At 37.6% G+C, this 18,875-nt stretch overlaps 3 protein-coding genes across 10 annotated transcripts; 1 reads left to right on the top strand and 2 right to left on the bottom strand.

The window, feature by feature from the left end:
• Nucleotides 1-5,688: 5,688 nt before the first annotated feature.
• UbcE2M (NEDD8-conjugating enzyme UbcE2M) lies at nucleotides 5,689-9,839 on the bottom strand. 2 transcript variants are annotated; one of them, XM_022797105.2, is made up of 7 exons: nucleotides 9,679-9,835; nucleotides 8,992-9,214; nucleotides 8,740-8,798; nucleotides 8,057-8,134; nucleotides 7,773-7,830; nucleotides 7,456-7,573; nucleotides 5,689-6,643 (listed from the first exon to the last, which is right to left on the bottom strand). In XM_022797105.2, exons 1-7 carry the CDS (start codon nucleotides 9,700-9,702, stop codon nucleotides 6,574-6,576), a joined length of 630 nt encoding a protein of 209 aa, XP_022652840.1. In that variant the 5' UTR covers nucleotides 9,703-9,835; the 3' UTR covers nucleotides 5,689-6,573. The 2 variants fall into 2 exon arrangements, with proteins under 2 accessions (XP_022652840.1, XP_022652841.1); XM_022797106.2 differs by lacking the exon at nucleotides 8,057-8,134 and having other exon boundaries at nucleotides 9,679-9,839.
• Nucleotides 9,840-11,298: 1,459 nt separating this feature from the next.
• mRRF1 (mitochondrial ribosome recycling factor 1) lies at nucleotides 11,299-15,141 on the bottom strand. Of its 3 annotated transcripts, none has more exons than XM_022797103.2 (8): nucleotides 15,027-15,141; nucleotides 13,842-14,039; nucleotides 13,428-13,586; nucleotides 13,206-13,261; nucleotides 12,927-13,078; nucleotides 12,737-12,815; nucleotides 12,315-12,395; nucleotides 11,299-11,899 (listed from the first exon to the last, which is right to left on the bottom strand). In XM_022797103.2, the coding sequence occupies exons 2-8, from the start codon at nucleotides 14,020-14,022 to the stop codon at nucleotides 11,816-11,818; spliced, it is 792 nt and encodes a 263-aa protein (XP_022652838.1). In that variant the 5' UTR covers nucleotides 14,023-14,039; nucleotides 15,027-15,141; the 3' UTR covers nucleotides 11,299-11,815. The 3 variants fall into 3 exon arrangements, with proteins under 3 accessions (XP_022652838.1, XP_022652839.1, XP_086840731.1); XM_022797104.2 differs by lacking the exon at nucleotides 15,027-15,141 and adding an exon at nucleotides 14,744-14,894; XM_086984605.1 differs by lacking the exon at nucleotides 15,027-15,141 and having other exon boundaries at nucleotides 13,824-13,962.
• A 132-nt stretch (nucleotides 15,142-15,273) lies between these two features.
• Nucleotides 15,274-18,875, top strand: LOC111246841 (coiled-coil-helix-coiled-coil-helix domain-containing protein 2-like). 5 transcript variants are annotated; one of them, XM_022797110.2, is made up of 6 exons: nucleotides 15,274-15,431; nucleotides 17,368-17,434; nucleotides 17,617-17,758; nucleotides 17,982-18,031; nucleotides 18,292-18,372; nucleotides 18,550-18,875. In XM_022797110.2, the coding sequence occupies exons 1-6, from the start codon at nucleotides 15,400-15,402 to the stop codon at nucleotides 18,601-18,603; spliced, it is 426 nt and encodes a 141-aa protein (XP_022652845.1). In that variant the 5' UTR covers nucleotides 15,274-15,399; the 3' UTR covers nucleotides 18,604-18,875. The 5 variants fall into 5 exon arrangements, with proteins under 5 accessions (XP_022652845.1, XP_086840743.1, XP_086840740.1 ...); XM_086984617.1 differs by lacking the exon at nucleotides 15,274-15,431 and adding an exon at nucleotides 15,522-15,657; XM_086984614.1 differs by lacking the exon at nucleotides 15,274-15,431 and adding an exon at nucleotides 15,709-15,743.

Raw genomic sequence — 18,875 nt, 5'->3', positions numbered from 1 at the left:
ACAGATTCCATTTATTATCATTTCAAGCAAAAAGGGTGGGCATTAACTGGATAAACAGGATAAGAGGGCATTCCGCATACCGTGCCAACATAATATGGTTACTGATTATCAGAATTCCGTACCGTACCGGCTCTGTTCTGGCTGAATAAACTGACCAAAATGCAGCCTTTAAAGCCAGTGAATAAACAAGAAGTAAAGAGGTCTAAATAAATTAAGCGGTATTCCTATTTACGTCTTATACAAAGGCAATTTTCGTAGGCTAGACGCAGGTCGTTAAGTAAAAAAGCGAAATTGCAGCACATTGTTCTACGCCAATCCTGAGTACGTACATACAGTACATATATTGTGGTATCGTATCAGATCGACTCGACATCAAAGGTTATCACAGTTAATCAAAGGACATTCGCCTGACTGATTAGAAAGGTAGAAATTTTTACCATGGCGAATGACTTACCAACGGGTCGATATATAACCGGAATCTTTTTAATTGGTTGCGCATGTCCAATACAATCAATATAGATTACTACCCGTGTAATCGTTATCATCAACTTTATAATAAATGACAGGTTGAAGTGAGGCCTCGACGATTTCGAAACGATAGGAGACAATAGAGACGATTGTTGACCGAGTCGCGCGTGTACTGCTAGTATCGACTCCGTTAGAGATTTCTAGAAAAGAGAAACAGCGTAGACCGTTTTTCGACGAAGCATCCGGCGCGCCATTTCATTGGCCTTGGTTCATTAGGGTGAGACAAACCTCGAGGATCGATGAAAGCGAAAGCTTGTCAATAAATGCCTGTAGTTCATTATTTATCACTATGGTGGCCTGATTAGTAGTCTGGTCTTAAGTGTCTACATTTTACTAGCGAGTACAATTCATTTGACGGCAATTACTTAAACCGATTGAATTTTTCCAAGTGATCTTTTATGGTATTATTGGTTTTCGTATTTCAGCTTTTCACCAGGACATCGATTATTTGCCCCGCAAAGACTTTTACTAGTGGACTAACATTGTGATATGACTGGTCGGTCCACTTGCACCCGAATCGGACATATTCACTTAAGCGGTGATTTCTGGCAAGTAAAGATAGCCGCGGACATATTCATCATTTTCCCGGTTACAGATTTCATAAGAATTACCAATGGCTTTTACGAATGCGATGAAAACCGCTACTCGTTGACTTACTAAAGAAAACGGCCACTTCCGTAAGGTATTTTGAGAGTTTAACAACAAGAAAGCTTGTTGTGGTTTCTGACACTATACTCTGCCTAATTAAGATTAGAAAAACGACGGTGCTGCAGTCTCCAGTGACTCCAAAAGTTTTCTTTAGGCTTTAGTTGTTGTTTACTTTTCAAATGACAAGGCTTATGCCATTCAATCAATTTGAGGTGTTGCTGTCTGCTTCAAAAAAATTTTAGTGTTCGATGGAATACACGGATCGACAAACTTACCTAACTGGACTAAAGTTATGGGCCATTTTTCTAAGCTAAGACGAGCGGGCGTCAAACTCTTTACTTTAGAAACACAAAATTATCCTTAGCTTATATTTTCACAAAAAAAATTGACAACAACTGACTGTCACGCTTGAAATGGTCACGCCGTAAGACCTGTAACTTTCTAAAGTGAAGAGCTGCCAGTAGTTCGTGAATTATGCAAAAAGCCTCAAGAACCTAGCTAGCCGTAAGACCCAGGTGGTGACGCTGTGCTATATTGCCGGCAAGGCCGTTTGAAGTCGAATGAAGAATATAAACTTGGTTGTACGTAACTAAACTAATGGCAGGAGCACTCGAATTTGTTCATTTTGCGGCTGACCACCCCTCAAGTGTTGTAAGGATTCGTAGGTCGTGATTCTTAAGCAATCTGTAACAGAACTTATCGAGGACGTCTTGGAGAAGACGTGCGTCCTCCGGATTCAAAATGACCACCTATTCAGTATGACACGTAATGACTTGGTGATCTGGTCATCAACGGCGCATCAAAATAGAGTACAAGGCCAGGTTTTTAAGTACGTCCAGATTTTACGAAATATCCCGCGGTCAGGAAAACTTCCGATTTATCTCATGCAGTCATTTTCAACCGCAGAAACGTCGTGTTTATAACCAACATTACGGCTACTCGCTTTTTGAGAGAGGAAATCTGTATCTCATTCGAGACACAGAAGTCATGCTCCTTTTTTGTGTTGCCTTTGAAAGGATGCCTACTTCTATGTAGTTCCTGTAGGATAGTCTCGAGAGAGCGTAGATTACATTCTCAATCTGCAAAAATACGTTGATTTTTGGATCACTAGATAAGAATCTACCTGTTTCGACTACCCTTCATCTTCCACTTTTTCCCTCTAAAGAACTGCTCTATTGACAGTCAGTCATCAATTGATAATGTTAGATACGAACAACGTTGTCGAGTAACCGATATTAATTTCTTCTTTTGTATTTACACTAATCAATGAGGCGAAGCCTTTAAACCGGTAAGTTTACAGGCTTCGCTTTCTCAGTTTGTGTAAACGTAAAAGCGTGATTAATTCACATAACCCTTTGATTACGTCGATCTAATTAAAATGGCGGACGGAAAGAGAAGTCCGATCGGTCACTGATCCTCGCAGTTCTGAGAACTTTTTCTGACATCCTGGATCTTTCAGGTTGCAGCAGTAATATGGCAATACACGTGGAGGTCGAAGAAGTGCCATAACTGCCGATACTTTCCGAAATTCTAGTTAAACTTGGAAGCCTTATACAGGCTGACGCGATGGTCCAGTCTTGCGACCTCATCGATGACCTTTGTGCCTGCTAGATAAAGCTTTGTATTTAGAATTAGTTGCAACACAGTTCTGCACCTTTAACATGGCATCTGTTACATGTTCTTCACACCTCTCGTGACCTGTTACCGTTCTTATCTTCATAAGGGTCCGCGATTAAAGTCATAAATTATTCTGTGAAACGGTCAGAGCGGCTAATATATAGCCCGCTGCATCTCATTTGCCTGGAAGCGTTGTCGCGTTTTTAGAGCACAAGCAAGCGTTAGTTCAATCATAACTCTTCACAATAAAATATGATGTGCGTGGGGATTCCCACGCACATCATCACAGGTTTATCTATTACACCGCCATCGTTTGTTTGTACCTTTGTTAGGTACATCAACGATTTAAAGGAATAATAATGATAACAGTACTAATAAAAAGATTGCGAATATAAGAACGCAAAGCCTAGCATTAAAGATTTGCAATCAAGGTTACAGATGAACAGTGGCCAACGAAATGCCAACCGTAGTGCGCGTTATATCGCGTCTATCAACAGACGCCTGACGGTTTACAATAATCCATTATCAGACAAAAAAGGTGATGGCACATAAAGTGATAGACACATACAAGGTAATGGAAGCATAGAAAACTACAAATACTAGTCGGTCTTTTCTAGAAACTATCCGTCACCACACCGGTTAAATATAGGGTAGAGTCGATTTACACCATTTTGCTTTCATGCTCATGGATAAAATGCTTGTAAGCAAAACCTTCACAAGAATGACCTCTACTAGGCGATCTTTAGTAGTAGCATGCAGTCTAAGCAGGGACTATATGACTCACCGTTACACATTGAGATAAAATTTGTATCACATTTTATCAAATCTTATAGAAAGGTGTCCGACACTTTACATTAAATACTGCTTCAGACGAATGACTTGAGCGTAAAACAAAGTACATTTACATCTAGTTTCAAAACCATATAAGTAAATAAAGTTTTACGTCCAGCACTGGGCAAGTACTGCATTAAACGACTGATCTCCAGCATGAAAGAAACATGTGTACCTTAAGATTCAAATTTACAGTCAGTCTTTTAGTGCAATAAGCGGCACGTAGTTAGTTGCTAAGTCATTACGGGAGACCACCATTCCAACGAACGCTATGGAGTTATAGTGTAAAACTTCCATTCGTTCATTACGCATAGATAGCATGTGGTAATATTTTCCCTGACCTAATTCATATATATACGTATACGGGTTCATACCTAGCCCACTTAATATACTCCTGCGTTTAATAATACATTATACCATCAAAAAGGTACACAGTGAGGCAGTATCGACGAAGCTTTCAGCTTCATCTGGCGTCCATTTTTTTTACCTCTCGAAAGCTTGTTGATCTTAACGACGGCTCAAACTCTTTCCTTACTTTGTAGCGCAGTACATGAAAACGTAGCATATAATATTTTTTGATTGTACAGAGCTTTATGTATAATGGAGGTAGATTTTATCACCTAGGTTTTATCATCATTCTATCGTGCCTGCACGGCGGCCTTTGTGAAGGACTTTGGGTAAAAAGAGCTTCTGTATCAGATGTGATGTTCTACACAGGAATAGATGAGAGATTAAACTTATCAAGCAAAAGAATCCCCATTATTAAGTGAATTAAGTATTTAATGCCATGAAGACTGCAAATGTTCGGCGATAGTTACCAGGTGTGTTCGAAAAATAAAACAGCTTGTTGATAAGACAGTTCTTTTAACTGCAGAATTATTTTTTTGTATACTCTGAAACAATAATTAGCTTTTTGCATTGACAAACCCAATTATTTTAAAGCATTCCATTTTTGTGTTTAAATTTGATTTAGGCATTAGCCATACGGAAGAAACAAATAGGAGAAAAACGGTAAATACAGTTTAAAGTACTTACTGGCGTTATATATCATCTTCCCTGATGTAGAATACAACACCTTATACACTAGACACGAGCCACTTGTACCCAAAATCCATAAAATAAGCAGCCGTTAAGATACGGTAAGCTTAACGGATGAAATCCACCTACGCGTGAAGTACCCAACATCCATAAAACAAGCAGCCGTTGAGACTCGGTAAATTTAACGGATGAAATCCATCTACGCGTGAAAAGTAGGACTGACGCTAACGACTCCGAATGCGTTGATGAATATATTATGACCCGTTGTCCGTCGGAATAGAATTATTTTTGTACACACCTTGTATCTCTTTCAAAAAATGGTGGACTTCCGAGCTTTTTCGAGTTTTCCCTCTCTTTCCCATTTCCCTTCGCATATTGAAGAACTCGTCCTTGTGACGAGATCGGATCATTTCAGATTAAATATGAGTCCACGGTCTACTAACAAACATTAGTTCAATATTAAATATATATACGTATATTTATGCTGTAACCATTACATCCAATATGAAATTATAGTTCGCACAGGATTTTCCAAAGCTTAGGTAGTAGCTTCAAAAAAAGTTTACGGAGACCAAATTTTTAACCTTTTTTGTTTTTGAAATAGCATGTATGATAAAAATTGTGTAGTCATAGATATACCCAAAGATCACAACGCATAACTGTGCAAAAGTTCGAATTACTAAACGAATGGGGTGTTTCATACAAAAAAAAAAAAGGAATTGCCGCCATGCACCATGTTTGTAAACTGACAAATACCGCAACCCACTTTACAAAAATGTTCGATTATAATTTTGTTATAATCCTATCAAATATACAAAGTTCAAGGTTAGCTTGCTCTTCAACTTGTTTTTTTGAGCTAACGCTCGTACATCTTGGATACGCTCATACCGTGGTTGTTCGGACAACAACTAGTATGCTTGCAACTCCTTAAATAGAGTTCTTCTCTCATAATCTTAGAGTTAAATCCAACATTTCTCTAAGTGTGACCAATCAACCAAGGACTAGTCAGTTATTACACTCTCAGCATCAATTCTCCACTTAAACTTTATTATAATTCCCTTTTCCCCCTATACATACAATTTAATAACCATTGCTTTATTCGACAATATCACACCCGTCGATCATATTTCACAGATTCACGGCTCATAAGTGTCGTCGTCATTTCCGTAATCGTTCATCACCATTTTCTCCCTATTTTCATTCATTAAAAGGTTTTCAAACCAATTACAGTTGTTTCAACTAAAAGCAATACGAACACACGTTTATGTGCGTCGTGGGAGGACTGATGCATACAGACTTGTAAAAGTAAAATACATAGAGGAAAAGCATTAGTATAAGTAAGATTCCATTAACCATTTTGTTAAAATTCTCCTAAACATATTTGTGAATAATGTTGCCATAAACTGATATCACTTGTACATCACTATGACAAAAATGAACCCACGAAGTACTCTAGATATATAGAACCACAGATTTATCTATATATGCAGATGCGGTACTCGATACCATATAACGCGAACAAGGAAAACTTGCTAACCGTAACGATGCAGACGTCGAATGACAACCACTGGATGTCGAAGGATGACGGCAGCGCATGACGTATACGCTGTCTGAAATAGACGCTTAATGACTTCGCGGTATATATGCCTGCTCCTTTCATACATGAAGTTTCGGCTCTTACGAACATTGGGAGTTTAAGTATCGCTGCGCCTTGTTGCTCATGTGCTTTGGGAGCAGGAGGTATCGCCAACGGTCCTTACTACGATTTTCCGTTAAACATTTTTCCACATCCTTGCATGACAACTTAGAGTCATAGCATCATCTAGCAATGATTATATTTTTGTTTGCAATTTTTATTCGTTATTTATTTAGAATTATAATTATACTTTATTTACATGATTATTACTAATGTTATTTATACATCCCCATTGAAGAGCCCCCGCCTTGCATCATGCGTCGCACATTTTGCTCAAACATTTTCCTGTAAGAGATAGGAACAAGAGAACTGTTAGTACAAGACAAGCGGTTAATCAGCTATTGACAACCTAGCAAAAAGCACCTGTTCGGCTGTAATGAAATAACAAAAAAAGGCGTTGTGTTATGCGACGCAGATTTATAAGCAATGTATGTTGGCTTTGGCTACTAAAACTGTGCTTTAAAAAGAATTATACCCTTACTAGAAATAAATACTGAATAGTGTCGAAAATAATTAAAAAATAAATTAACGTATTTTAATTATATAAATAACTATTTAGCTACTTTCAAACCGCAAATCAATCAATTCAAAAGCTCTATTGAGGTAAACTAATACTTGAAGACTTATAATTCCCTAAGTCGCGGTAATTCACATGCTATAACCAGACTTACGAGCTAAATCAACTATTAAGTATATACTAAGAACTTGACAACAGTGATCTGGATCATATATACAATATGTACTATGTGCAAGTGGTATATATCAAGCCATAGTAAGTAGATAAAATGAAACATATATTAAGCAAGCTCTAGAGGGCAATAAACACTGGCAGATTAAGTTAGACGCATTTAAGGTAACCATCAGCGGCCAAAATAAAAAAAAAATAACAAATAGTGCCGCATTGCAGAAAATAAAATTCGTAGCCTACTACATCGTTTAACCAGGCTCAATATACTACGTTTTCAGGAAGCAGTTGCCCTCAGAAAGACAGATCGTTCAAAATGACAAGCAGGTTCAAACACTCAAGGTCACGAAGAATCAAATGCTACTCTTTTGGCGAGCTCACGAATCACATTTTTTTTTAACAGAAGCTATACCTGTTGGTCTGTAGGACTTGTGCTGCATCCTTATTAAGAGGATCGTCAGGATTAGGATCGAGGAGCAGGAACAGAAGCCCATGCACTACCGACTGGACTGTGAGAACCGGCTTCCAGTCTAGAAACGGAATAGCATCGATTACAACATCAGGACAAAATATTTATAGACCAGTGACCATATATGACCGCGCCTAATGAAAAATTAGCGTACATTTCGAAAAACGAAATATGAAGTGTTTATGCATTAAATATTTAATGCACATGATACAATGGGTTCTTCTTCAGCATTAATTACACTTTCGCAAATATTCCTATACCTTCTCGAAGGATATTGAGACAGATGTTGCCAGACATATCGATATTTGGGTGATAAACCTAAAGATCAAATGGAATATACCATGTTATTAGTATATTAGTGCTCCAATATTCTACGGTATGCGTGATCAAATATAATAATTAATTTGAAGCCTTCCATCAATCTATTTCAGTTACTTGAGAGACGGCAAACATTCTGTACATCTCCTAATTCCGTTACAATTTGGTAAAAAATAATAAGCGAATCGAGTAGATAGGTGACAGAAGAAATACAAGAGAAACGCACTCTCGTCTCGCAGTGAACCTTTGGCGGATCATGAGGGTAGTTAGCGGGAACTTTAAATATGAACAGAAAGCGACCACCCTGTAATTTGAAAAACATACCTTGGGTCAGTTGATGTGTAGTGTGTGCTATATGAACTATTGAAATCAAGTTTACTTAATTCTCACCGGCATGTCCAATGAGAACATGCTCTTTTCAGAAACTTCATGCCGTAAACTATGTGCTAAATCCTCTGCACTACGTCTCGTTAGAATATACAACATTTATTTACGAAAAAAAAACAACATTATGAAGGCCTCTGAAAGTCAGTAAAACCCTTGTTTACCAAGCTAATAAACTTCATTAAGAAAAACCGAAACGCGATCTGTAATGGTTCAATGTTTGACAAAACTGGTGACCTAATTTAAAGGAAAATCTATCTCGACCAGCCTTGCGTGACGCCGTCTAAATTCCTGTACAATCAATATTTAGAAACAGATTTTTGTTTTTAGGCTTAAATTTAGGTTTGCTCTGAGGCGAACAAGAACGCAGCACACAATGATCTATGACCATGTAGGGCTTGTAACACGAATGGAGGACATATATTATTTACTGTTTATTTTATAAAAATGGCATCGTAATCAATATTGTTTAGTATATCATCTTAGTGACTCTATAATAATGCTATGTTTTAGTAAATAACATACTTTGTAAAATCCCTCGTCGGGTGCGATGGATAAGCGGAAATTTAGAAAATCATTTTTATCTGAAACAACAGGAAAGATACACACACGAATATGTGGGTAAGATATATTAATACAAACGTCTATTATCCAAGTCTGTCTGTTCGCTTAGCGGGATACGTATGAAAAAGGTCGACATTGGATATGTCACAGAATACAAAAATTGTTACACCCATATTTGCATCTATTTCAAGTTACGTATTTACTACGGCGTACCAGGAAAATCAATATGGCACCCCGGAGGTAGTTCCAGTTCATTCACGTCCTTGTTTATCCTAAGCTGAGCTGCGCAGGTCCTCTTCGAGGCACTTGGGTCTGATCCATCCTTAGACGCGTTCTTCGTTTGAAATAATTTAATCATCGTACCAATATAGAACGCCAACGAAAGGCGTTCCTTCGGATTGCGACAATCAAAGAACAATCCAAAAAACAGCTGATCCTGAAAGTCAAAATTAAAGTTAAACTATAAAATTATACCGAGACAGCTAATATACCGCATAATTTTTCGAAAATCTATTCACCTTGGGCAAAAGGTCAAATTGTTTTTGTCTTATCTTGTAATTGTGGGCTCTTTCGAACGCATCTTTGCTGTGTAAGTGTTGTACCCGCATCATTGTTGAATAATTCCAAATCTTACAAGTCCAAAATCTAGTTATTAAATTCAAATTAGTATATACTTAATCAGTGTCGATTCTTATACCATAAATAACTTCTGGTGTAAAGTAGGTGACGATTAACCGTGTTGGATTCATTTCTAACTTAATCGGTTAAAGGAGCAAAAACAGGACGTCTCAGATCGATATACTTTAATTCTCCGCTATTAATGACTACAATCGCATCCGTTAAAATTTCGGATTAACAGACAGAACGTGAACTCCACTATAGGACCAACAGTTTACAAGCCTTTTCGTTTGGCGTGTCCATCATTGCAACTGGTACGTGTTGCTTGAGTTTCGTTTTGCGAGGGCTGTCTTCCAAAATGGCACGTATTCAGGCGCAATACGAACCAATCCACGATATGCCACTAAAAAAATCGATTGCCACGGTCCATTACAACCAGCCCTAGGCAAAACTCACCGCTCAGTCACGAAGCTCCGACGTACGAAAGCCCGAACCGCTCGTCTTCGTGTTTTTATATCACGTCGTAGATAATAGACTGCATCTGACCTATCCTGTTTTGTGCAAGCTTGTGATAGCTAAAAGGCAAAAACCTGGAACTAGTGAGAATTGCCAGGATACGAGTGTCTTTGGGCACTCGTATTTGATAAATAAAAAAAAAAAAATGAAAAACCAGATTGTAAATACACTATGATTCTTCACTGTTCACACAGTCATGCACAGAAATACCATTAATCAGGAGACAAACACTAACCCACCGAACTGGGCAGACTCGACACCACTACAAACAGTATCGTAGTAGGCAAACACACAAACTCGTTCTCCTTCTGTCTGTCTATGTCAATAATAGTTCGTCTGCTTAATTGTTTACCTCTGCCCGGGCTGCTGGCACCTTCCCTGCTTTTTTCCTCGTTTTTTTGAGTATTATTGAGAAGTACATGACGCAGTTCTTTCTGCAGCTGTACAATACCAGAAAAAATGGCAGCAGCGCTCCAATCCGCCCAATTGGCGATGCAGTTGTATTGTTGTTGTGCTGTGTTATGAAGACGGAGACAATCTCTCTCCCCTGGCCTTCTTAATAGATGGTAACAGAGCGAGTATCTAGGAGATCAAAACACCAAATCACTTGGCATGGTGACAAACTACGGGCCAACATATGATCTACATTAAAAAATAATTAGACTGCTGCGAAGAGTAGCGTGTCCACATGCTCTCATGGTGCATATATGATTTAGATAATCTAAATATTGATTGAAGAAAGGAACTTATTACAAGCAACAACAAGTGTTCCGTGTCCAATTTTGATCAAAGTGAAAAGATTTTTGTCCAGAAACATGCCAGTTTAGCGATGTATATGGGAATGACTTTCAGTTAGTTTTAAAAATCGCATAAGTATCTTTTTGAACGGAATTTAAACTACGGATTCAAAATGGAAGCCTTTCTGACATAGGAAATATATAGGAAGGCGTCTTCAGAAAAGATACGTTTTTCCATTATAACCCAGATGGTGTAACAAACAAAAAAATGTGTCTATTCCTACACTTGTTTAATAAAGACGACACACTAACAGCGACATGGAGGTTAAGAAATTTTATATATCACCTTTGAATCCAAGTCGAATCGAAGTTCAATATGATAACAAATCTTTGTTCTTGACAGTATCAGCTTTGTTGCGCTATGATTGGACCTGCCGATCATTTACTCGGCAATAATTGTATCTGTAACTTACTGGAACTGTTGTATACTGAATTTGTATAGCACATATTCCAAAAACTCAATATATTCCCGAGGCAGATTGCTAGAGATAGCGCTAATTCTATCAAATATAAGTGTTTTTTAGTTCCATTTATATTAAATATTAATATTTTGATACAATCAGTACATAAAGAATGGTAAACAAAATCGTCGAACATATCATCAAGTTCTATTGTAGAAACGCATTTTATTTATATTCTACACATTAAAAAAAGCGATGACAATGTTATTTTGCGTCAAAATCTTTTCGGACAAACATCTATAATCAGTAAAATGCCTAAACATAAGTGCACATTGATACCATTGACGATTACCGAGTAACACAACAATATTAAGGTGACACGTGTTCCTAATATAAGCATTTTTCTTAAAAGACAGTATTAATTTCCAGTCTGTGGATATTCACAAATCGGCTACATAATAAAACCTATTTATTTTGAAATAGAGTGTCTTATGCAAACACAAGACACACCAATAGACATGAGTGGTCAGACACTCGGACAGAAGTATACCTACTTTATTTGAGCAGTGTCTTTAGTTATAATCCGCTCAGCTGAAAAAGCGTTCTCAACTGCCTAAAGTGATTGATTTATTCACTTTAGTCTTGGTTTTTGACTGCGTTTTTCTACGTTGCATACGACAAAGTAAAGAAATAATCCGACAATGGTTAGCCTTCACTAAGTAATTCATTTTGCTTTGTTTTCATCATTGCTTCAGCCTTAATCACGGTTTGCTCCACTTCGTATTTTACCTGAAATGAGTCAGTAACATGCAGTACAATAGACTTTGTTTGTCAATAATGATTGCATTATCAGCTATTTGTGTGATTTTTCTAACTGGATCACTCACCACAAGAAGGGAGGCTAGCCTATTTAATTGAAACATGAGATTTTGCTGTAAGACCGATCATTAGCTACACTAATACAGCATTTAATAGAGGGATCCAGTACGTTTAGAATTACTTCAAAAACTTGTTGCAAACTTGAATCATTGGTTGAACAGGAAAAATGATTATCATATTTGTCATTAATAATGATTGCGTAGAAATTAGAAAAATGCAGACACACGTATTTTAAAACATGTTTAAATAATCCGATTATTTTCGTAGAATTTGAAAATATCGCTTTACAGGAAGCGTGCTATATTGCATTAATAAGTTCAGAAACCTGCTGCTGCGCATTGTAGATTAGATCCTGTGATTGGCCGTCTTTACGACTTCGAATTTCCTTCGTAGCTCGACGTTCCGCCTGCCGATGTAAATCAAAGAAAAACTGTTACCACTTCAGCGCGATGCTGTCAAATAGAAGCTCAGTTTTATACAGTTACAAGTACGTGTCTTATGGCAGGAAAATTAAACTAAATATAATGTCCACCAATGAGGCTTTAAACTGTACTTATTTGACGGGTACACAAGCGTTCACGATAAACACTTTTATTCAAAAAAGTTTCTTTCATTGCAGGATATTGCTTTTGTTACCATGAAGCTAATTCACATGTATATGTAAGTAACGTCGCTATGACGAATAATACAATTCAAGGTCGCTTCACTGCAGGCAACCATATGTAAGGCATATCTATGCATACGAACCTGTGCAAGTTCATCTTTGCATTTTTGGAATAGAGTCTTTGCACTCTTTGCCATGTCCTCGCGCTGTTGCCGAGTTACTCTGAAAAGATAATTTCTGTTAAATAAAATAAAAATAAATAAAAATGGAAAAATAGAATAGTACATAGGCATCATAATAGCAAATCTGTCGTCAGGGTATTTCATAACGTACTTCGGAAAATGCAAGTACACGAAAGTAGATTCCTGTTGCATGGAGGCGTGCATGCCGGAGTCCTGTATAGCTTTCATTGCAGGTTTGATCGCTTCTGGGAACGAGGTAAATTGTAGAACCACTAAATTTGGCTTTTTCTGGATTTGTGCCACCTGAATAAACCGAATTGATCCAATTGGTGAAATCGGACTTACGTTTACGGCATACGTTTGTCAGCATTATAAGATAAAAACGGATAGTATTAATAATACCATACACTCAAATTTAAAATGAATTTACCTCACAAAGTTGAACTTCTTCACCTTCGAAGTTTACGATGATACTTTCAACGTTGGCTAAATACAAATAAATTGAATTAGTCTTAAAAAATGTTAAGTACGTCATAGGATGTATAAGATAGTCATTTGATTTATATAAAAGTCATGCATATTCCCGTAAAAACTGCAACAACTAAATGCGAATAGCTTTCAATTGGAAAAGCTGAACCGTAGTCATACATACCAGCAGCGTTGCTAATAGTTAACTGCTTGAGATAAGAATCGCTAAGATTCTGCAACGCACGTGATATACTATCTCGAAATAACTGCACGCTCATAACCTCGAACAATTCGTCGTCCCTAAGTTCGACTTTTGGTCGTGCCGATGAATGCCTAGTAGACCCTGAAAGAATTATTAGATGCACAAGAGGTTTATATAGACAACTTTTTTTTAAATGCTTAAAGCTTATGTGAGTGTACATCATTAAGATAATTTTAGTGTAATAAAACAACGTAGCGTATGTCAAGGTAGCGCAGAACATCAGCATATATTTATGAATTTTGCTGTTGGCGTACATCAAAAGCGAACTTAAACTTTAATATAGAGAAAGTGTTATCAAGTAAAACAAATGTAAATTACACATTTAAAAATGGATACCCTGGCGTTGCTTTGATTTTGCATATCCTCTGAGACTTCTGACTAGAACCGAAACCGTCTGGTGTGCAAAGTTGGCCTGCGGGAACTGAGAAGAGATGCTATGAGAGTTTGTTACGATACTGCGTTGATATGTTGACAAGCTGAAACAACGCCTCACAGCGCAACGCTGAACCGCGAACATGATGTCGTACTAGGAAGCTGAAAAGGTATTACAAATTATTACCGTAAACTTTTTTGCAAACTAGATGGAATAGTCTGATATATACACCTTACCGTGCGAGAACCCGAGGCTTCACGGCCTTAAGGTCCAGATTACGATAGTACGCTATCCCGACAAAAAAAGGGTGCACACTACATCAAAATTTTCAGTACTTAATAATAAGCAACGAACGTTCATTATCCAAAATATTCATATAAGTACTTTATAGTAGAGTTACACCCTAGGGTTAAACTCGTGACGATATGGTATGTGTTGTAGCTTTTACGTTTAGTTTAGTTACAGGAATGCAAGTTAGAACACAGAACTGCTTTTTGATTAGGAAACATATCATTTATTTATATCTCTCCTTTTCCTATGGTGGCATTTTATAGTTTAGAACTCTTTTAGAACAGCGTGTCGCATTTGTTTGAATTTTTCTTTTTTTAGACGCGATGCGCCATTGGTTTCTTACAACCTACCCCCGTTACTACGCCTGAACAACGTAAACACCTAAAGTGTATATGAGTATTTTCGCGCACGGTTCTCTCATGTAATGTATTTGTAATCCGAAAGCGACATTTTCTTAGTACAACTTAAATGGAACTCATAACTGGGTAACTCTTAACCTACAGCAAAACGCATAATTTTGATTTCCGATTAACTGTTTCGATACAGCTTATTGTAATAATTCTTCCATATGCACCTTAAAAAGTGGGGTACAAACGCGGCCCCAGCAGAAGAATTCAGCCTATAGGTAAATCATTCCCGAAATAACTTAAAAGCCTTCATAAACACTAATGCAATAGCCGTTTGTTTTCGCAGTAGTTCGTTTTATCGTATACGATGTCGATTAGAAAACATTACCCTAAATAGACTGATCTAAGTCGTAGTGACGTTCAGTAGCTATCATTACCACAGAATTAGTACGACTGGTCTTCACTACTATAACGAATATATATTTAATACATTACACGTCTTCTTATTACCTCCAGATAAACTCAAATCATGGAACTAATCACCGTTAAAGTAAATGTGCAAACACATGTTTGAATTTTGGAGCGGACCTGGCGAAGTAGTTGTATAGAAGGTTGGCTTTCAAAGACGATTTTCCTAATTAATACACTTTACGCTATAATGGACAATACTAGGAAAAGAAAAATGCAACATTGACAAAATCTGAAAAAACAGCAGTATTGCAAAAAGTATCGAGCACAGCTAGATGATTTTCGAAATCGAAAATATATAAACCGAGTTTATTCTAGCGATAGACTTCTATGAGCTCAGTTTCGGGCATTTCGCCGTGACTTTCAAAACTAACACGCACCGTTGTCGAAAAACGTGCATTTTTCTTGAAGTGAAATGGCTCGTCAACGTCGTTCGGCTTCTCCAATGTAGGTTTATGTTTAACTGATATTAAGGCTTATTATTGCAGCAAGTATGCATTGCTTTCCGAAGGCTACTGATAAAGTTGTGGGCATTTGTGATGATGTGATCTCCAGCTATATAATTGACCTTTTGTACCGTTTCTATTAGAATATGAACTTTCAGGTTGATTTACAGTGTAGGGGAACATGTGTTTGATCTAACAAAGTTCTCTTACCTAAAAAAAATGCTCGCGTACGTAATAATTCACACTGGAATATGATTTTATCTGTGTAGAAGTTTCGGGAACGTTTGTTCGATATGCCCACCCGTGTCCACAGGTATATACCTATACAGTGGGCCATATTGGGCATTCGAATAGTCTGTTCTATATACAACTGGCCTCGTTAAATCAATGGTTAAACCTTACGTGAAATTCTAAAGAACTGGAATTTTGGCGTGTAGGATTTACAGTACCAGAAATAAATCTTATGTAGGCATTGTGTTTTACTGTTTGTATTACAACTCCACGCGTTACATATTGAAATGACGTTAAACATACAAAATCATTGTAAATTTGTACTGCATAAGACATCGGGATTAATATTAGTGATATTCTTACACTATGCCGCCTTAAATTTCGTATTCGTTCTGTTTGCTATTCAAAATAGCGAATGTGATTATCATCATTTGTCTTTTATTCCCTGTTCTATTTGATGATATAGCTAGTACAACCAATAGCGTACTGTAAAACAACAACTCCAGTTAACGACTATATACTTCAGATTGAATTTTCGTCACTAGACGCTAACGCGAATGTGCTAGAGGACTGACAAAAGTTTCTCAATCCATTTTAATAGGAATAACCCAATACAGTATTTCTGTGACGTTACCAGACATTTATGTTGTCGTTGATAACCTTATTGAACAGGATCAGCTCCTAATGCTATAATTTTAGTTTTATAGCATTATTTGTCTTGCATCATCATTGAAGGGAATACGAAAATTGTAAACAAGTCGATCGTTCTTCTCAGTACGAAGCAATTTATAGATAATTCGAGTTGAGTAATTTCTCAATTCAAACGGAGTCATTACAATCTGTTCGAACTATTTTTTTAGCATTTCTTCTGCCAAATAGAAACGTGTCAACGTTTCTTCAGTAGAAGCTAGGTTACGCGTAATTTTTTCTCAGACACTTTTTGCGTTCTCATGCGATGTAATTCAATGTTAGCACGCGAATAAATGTTATGCTGATGTAGTCTTTTTCTGGTAGGCACGAAAAACCGATTGTAAAGCTTGCATAGTCTGCTCTTGAGGGCACTGGTCTACAGACCTCAGAAAGGCTAGTTCCGTTGCGTCTCGAGGTGTTTTTTTCTCCAACTTGAACCGTTACGCCAGCTCAACCTTATGTATGAGTGAATGGCGAGTAGCCGCGGTTCATTGTTGCGAGCTGCGGTTATCAACTACTTTGTTCTTAATTATAGAACAACGTTTCGAATCTTTTGGAAACGCCTCGAATTATCTTTTGAGAAAGACACTGACGAAAAGAAAGGCATAAATGTTAGGACCTGTGTCAGCCTGTTGCATTTTATGAAGGAGTAACCATTCGCTAGCTAACAGCGGCCGTGCAAAGAGCTTCCATTGAAGAGCTATACAACGTTTAGCCATGACTACGTGTGAGGGCTTACCTGGGATATATCCTAATATATATAAGTAGTAGCCGAGATCAGTGTTCATTCTTTTAACTAGTTTTAATCAATGCAAGCGTGTTTCGACCAGCTAAAACGTTCTCTTTTTAGATGATGCTAATGTATTATGCTTCAAAGAACAATTTAAATTTTAGCATTCGCTGTCGAAAAAACCATGCACGTGCAGCCATTAGTATCGCTACTTTATATTACGTCTTGATGGGTGACTTCTAATTACCTTCATACAATAATAGCATTCTTTTGGTTGATTTTTCAGGCGCCGTCAAGCCCCGGCTCCACCAGCAAAGGCTGCTCCTCCCGCCTTAGCACCTGCTCAGACTCAGGTATTGTTGGATTGTGATAAATATGATACGTCTGTTCCCGTGGTAGCACACCAAGTAACGTGTTTACTTGAACGTTTGGGACACGTGGTGGCCTAGGTTCAAAGTGTTTTTTTGCCGTCGCGATATCAGTTTCGAATTTATAGCTTAATTATCTTTTCTACCTTTGATCACAAAATTGATAGGTGGCGCATGCTCCGCCTGCAGCGCCACAGGCTTCCCAACAGCCAGGACTATTTGCCCAGATGGCCACAACAGCTGCTGGAGTCGCTGTGGGTTCAGCAGTAGGTCACACTGTTGGACATGCAGTGACCAGTGCTTTTTCTGGTATGTATTATAATTACTCACCCTGAGGTGTGTATAATTGTTTAGTAGGTTGAATTTATTTGGGATAGATTCTATCTGCTTTCTATTACAGCAGTCCATATGGAAGTCCAATATTTTTTTCGATAGCACGTATTGTGAAATATGATGTTAGATCTTTTCATTTGTAGACAGGCGAATTCTATAACTTTTGGTGCGTTGTATATCTTGTCGTTTTCGTGTATAGGGGGGTCCTCAGATGCTCCTGCTGCATCTCAGCCCGTTTCGCAGCAACCGGTAATAACAACTAAGGCTTTATTTACTATTTTTCATGTTATTATCTATCTATCGTTACTCATGTCGCAATATATGCTTGTTATCATTTTGAAAACAAAAACGTCTCCGAACTTGGGTGTTAATACATGGCTTGCCTTACAGCCAGTACCTCTCTTTAGAAGTAACAATAAATAATGATCTTTGTTGCACACCTATAATCCAAAAAAACTCACAGCATATACTGACTAATTTGTAATATCCTGTTGCGTTCGTTCCAACAGGCTGTCGACGATCCTTGCTATCTTGAAATGAAGCAGTTCATGGAGTGCGCTAAGAACCAGCATGATATCACCCTTTGCCAGGTACCTTATTGAACCTACGCTGTATTAATCATTCATCTGACACAGCTATTTGTCTGCTAAGCAAGGTTTGGACAGAATACAAATCCCCTTGGTAATTTCTTTTGTTTGGCCGGTAGCATGTCAGATTGATAGATGTTACCTTTATTCAATTTTCTAATCTGATCGTTTGCCTTCTAGGGCTTCAACGACGTCCTGAGGGCATGCAAGCAGCGTCATGAAATGCCTATTTAAATCAATCAAGTAACAAGCAAATCTAGCTTGAAGCTGAAATGTAGGCCTCATTTTTAGTTATTCGACGCTTATTTTTCGAGTTGCAATGAACCGAAATTCAAGAATTCGTGGACTATGAAAATACCCATACGGCTCAAAGAAGGGTGCGGCAGCGTCGACGATAGTATAGAGCGACTGAGACGATTTCTTGGATATCTAATAGTAGTAGAATAGTGCTTGAGTTTTGTTTAAAGTAGAAGTGAGGTAAATAAAAGGTCTTAAACACAAACAAA

The sequence above is a fragment of the Varroa destructor genome, unplaced genomic scaffold (genome assembly GCF_002443255.2).
Source record: "Varroa destructor unplaced genomic scaffold, Vdes_3.0 BEIS01000003.1, whole genome shotgun sequence".
Classification (NCBI taxonomy): domain Eukaryota; kingdom Metazoa; phylum Arthropoda; class Arachnida; order Mesostigmata; family Varroidae; genus Varroa; species Varroa destructor.
Note: the sequence above shows the minus strand (reverse complement) of the source record. Positions and strands in the feature narration are given on the sequence as shown.

Coding starts and splice junctions, on each gene's coding strand:
- UbcE2M (XM_022797105.2), bottom strand. CDS start 9,702: ATGATGGACACGCCAAACGAAAAG. Junction 8,135..8,739: donor CCGACGAGGGATTTTACAAA/GTATGTTATTTA, acceptor TTCAAATTACAG/GGTGGTCGCTTTCTGTTCAT. Junction 7,574..7,772: donor TCTCAATATCCTTCGAGAAG/GTATAGGAATAT, acceptor TTCCGTTTCTAG/ACTGGAAGCCGGTTCTCACA.
- mRRF1 (XM_022797103.2), bottom strand. CDS start 14,022: ATGTTCGCGGTTCAGCGTTGCGCTGTGAGGCGTTGTTTCAGCTTGTCA. Junction 13,587..13,841: donor AAAATCAAAGCAACGCCAGG/GTATCCATTTTT, acceptor TAATTCTTTCAG/GGTCTACTAGGCATTCATCG. Junction 13,079..13,205: donor AAGAAGTTCAACTTTGTGAG/GTAAATTCATTT, acceptor CGGTTTATTCAG/GTGGCACAAATCCAGAAAAA.
- LOC111246841 (XM_022797110.2), top strand. CDS start 15,400: ATGGCTCGTCAACGTCGTTCGGCTTCTCCAAT. Junction 18,032..18,291: donor AGCCCGTTTCGCAGCAACCG/GTAATAACAACT, acceptor TCGTTCCAACAG/GCTGTCGACGATCCTTGCTA. Junction 18,373..18,549: donor ATGATATCACCCTTTGCCAG/GTACCTTATTGA, acceptor TTTGCCTTCTAG/GGCTTCAACGACGTCCTGAG.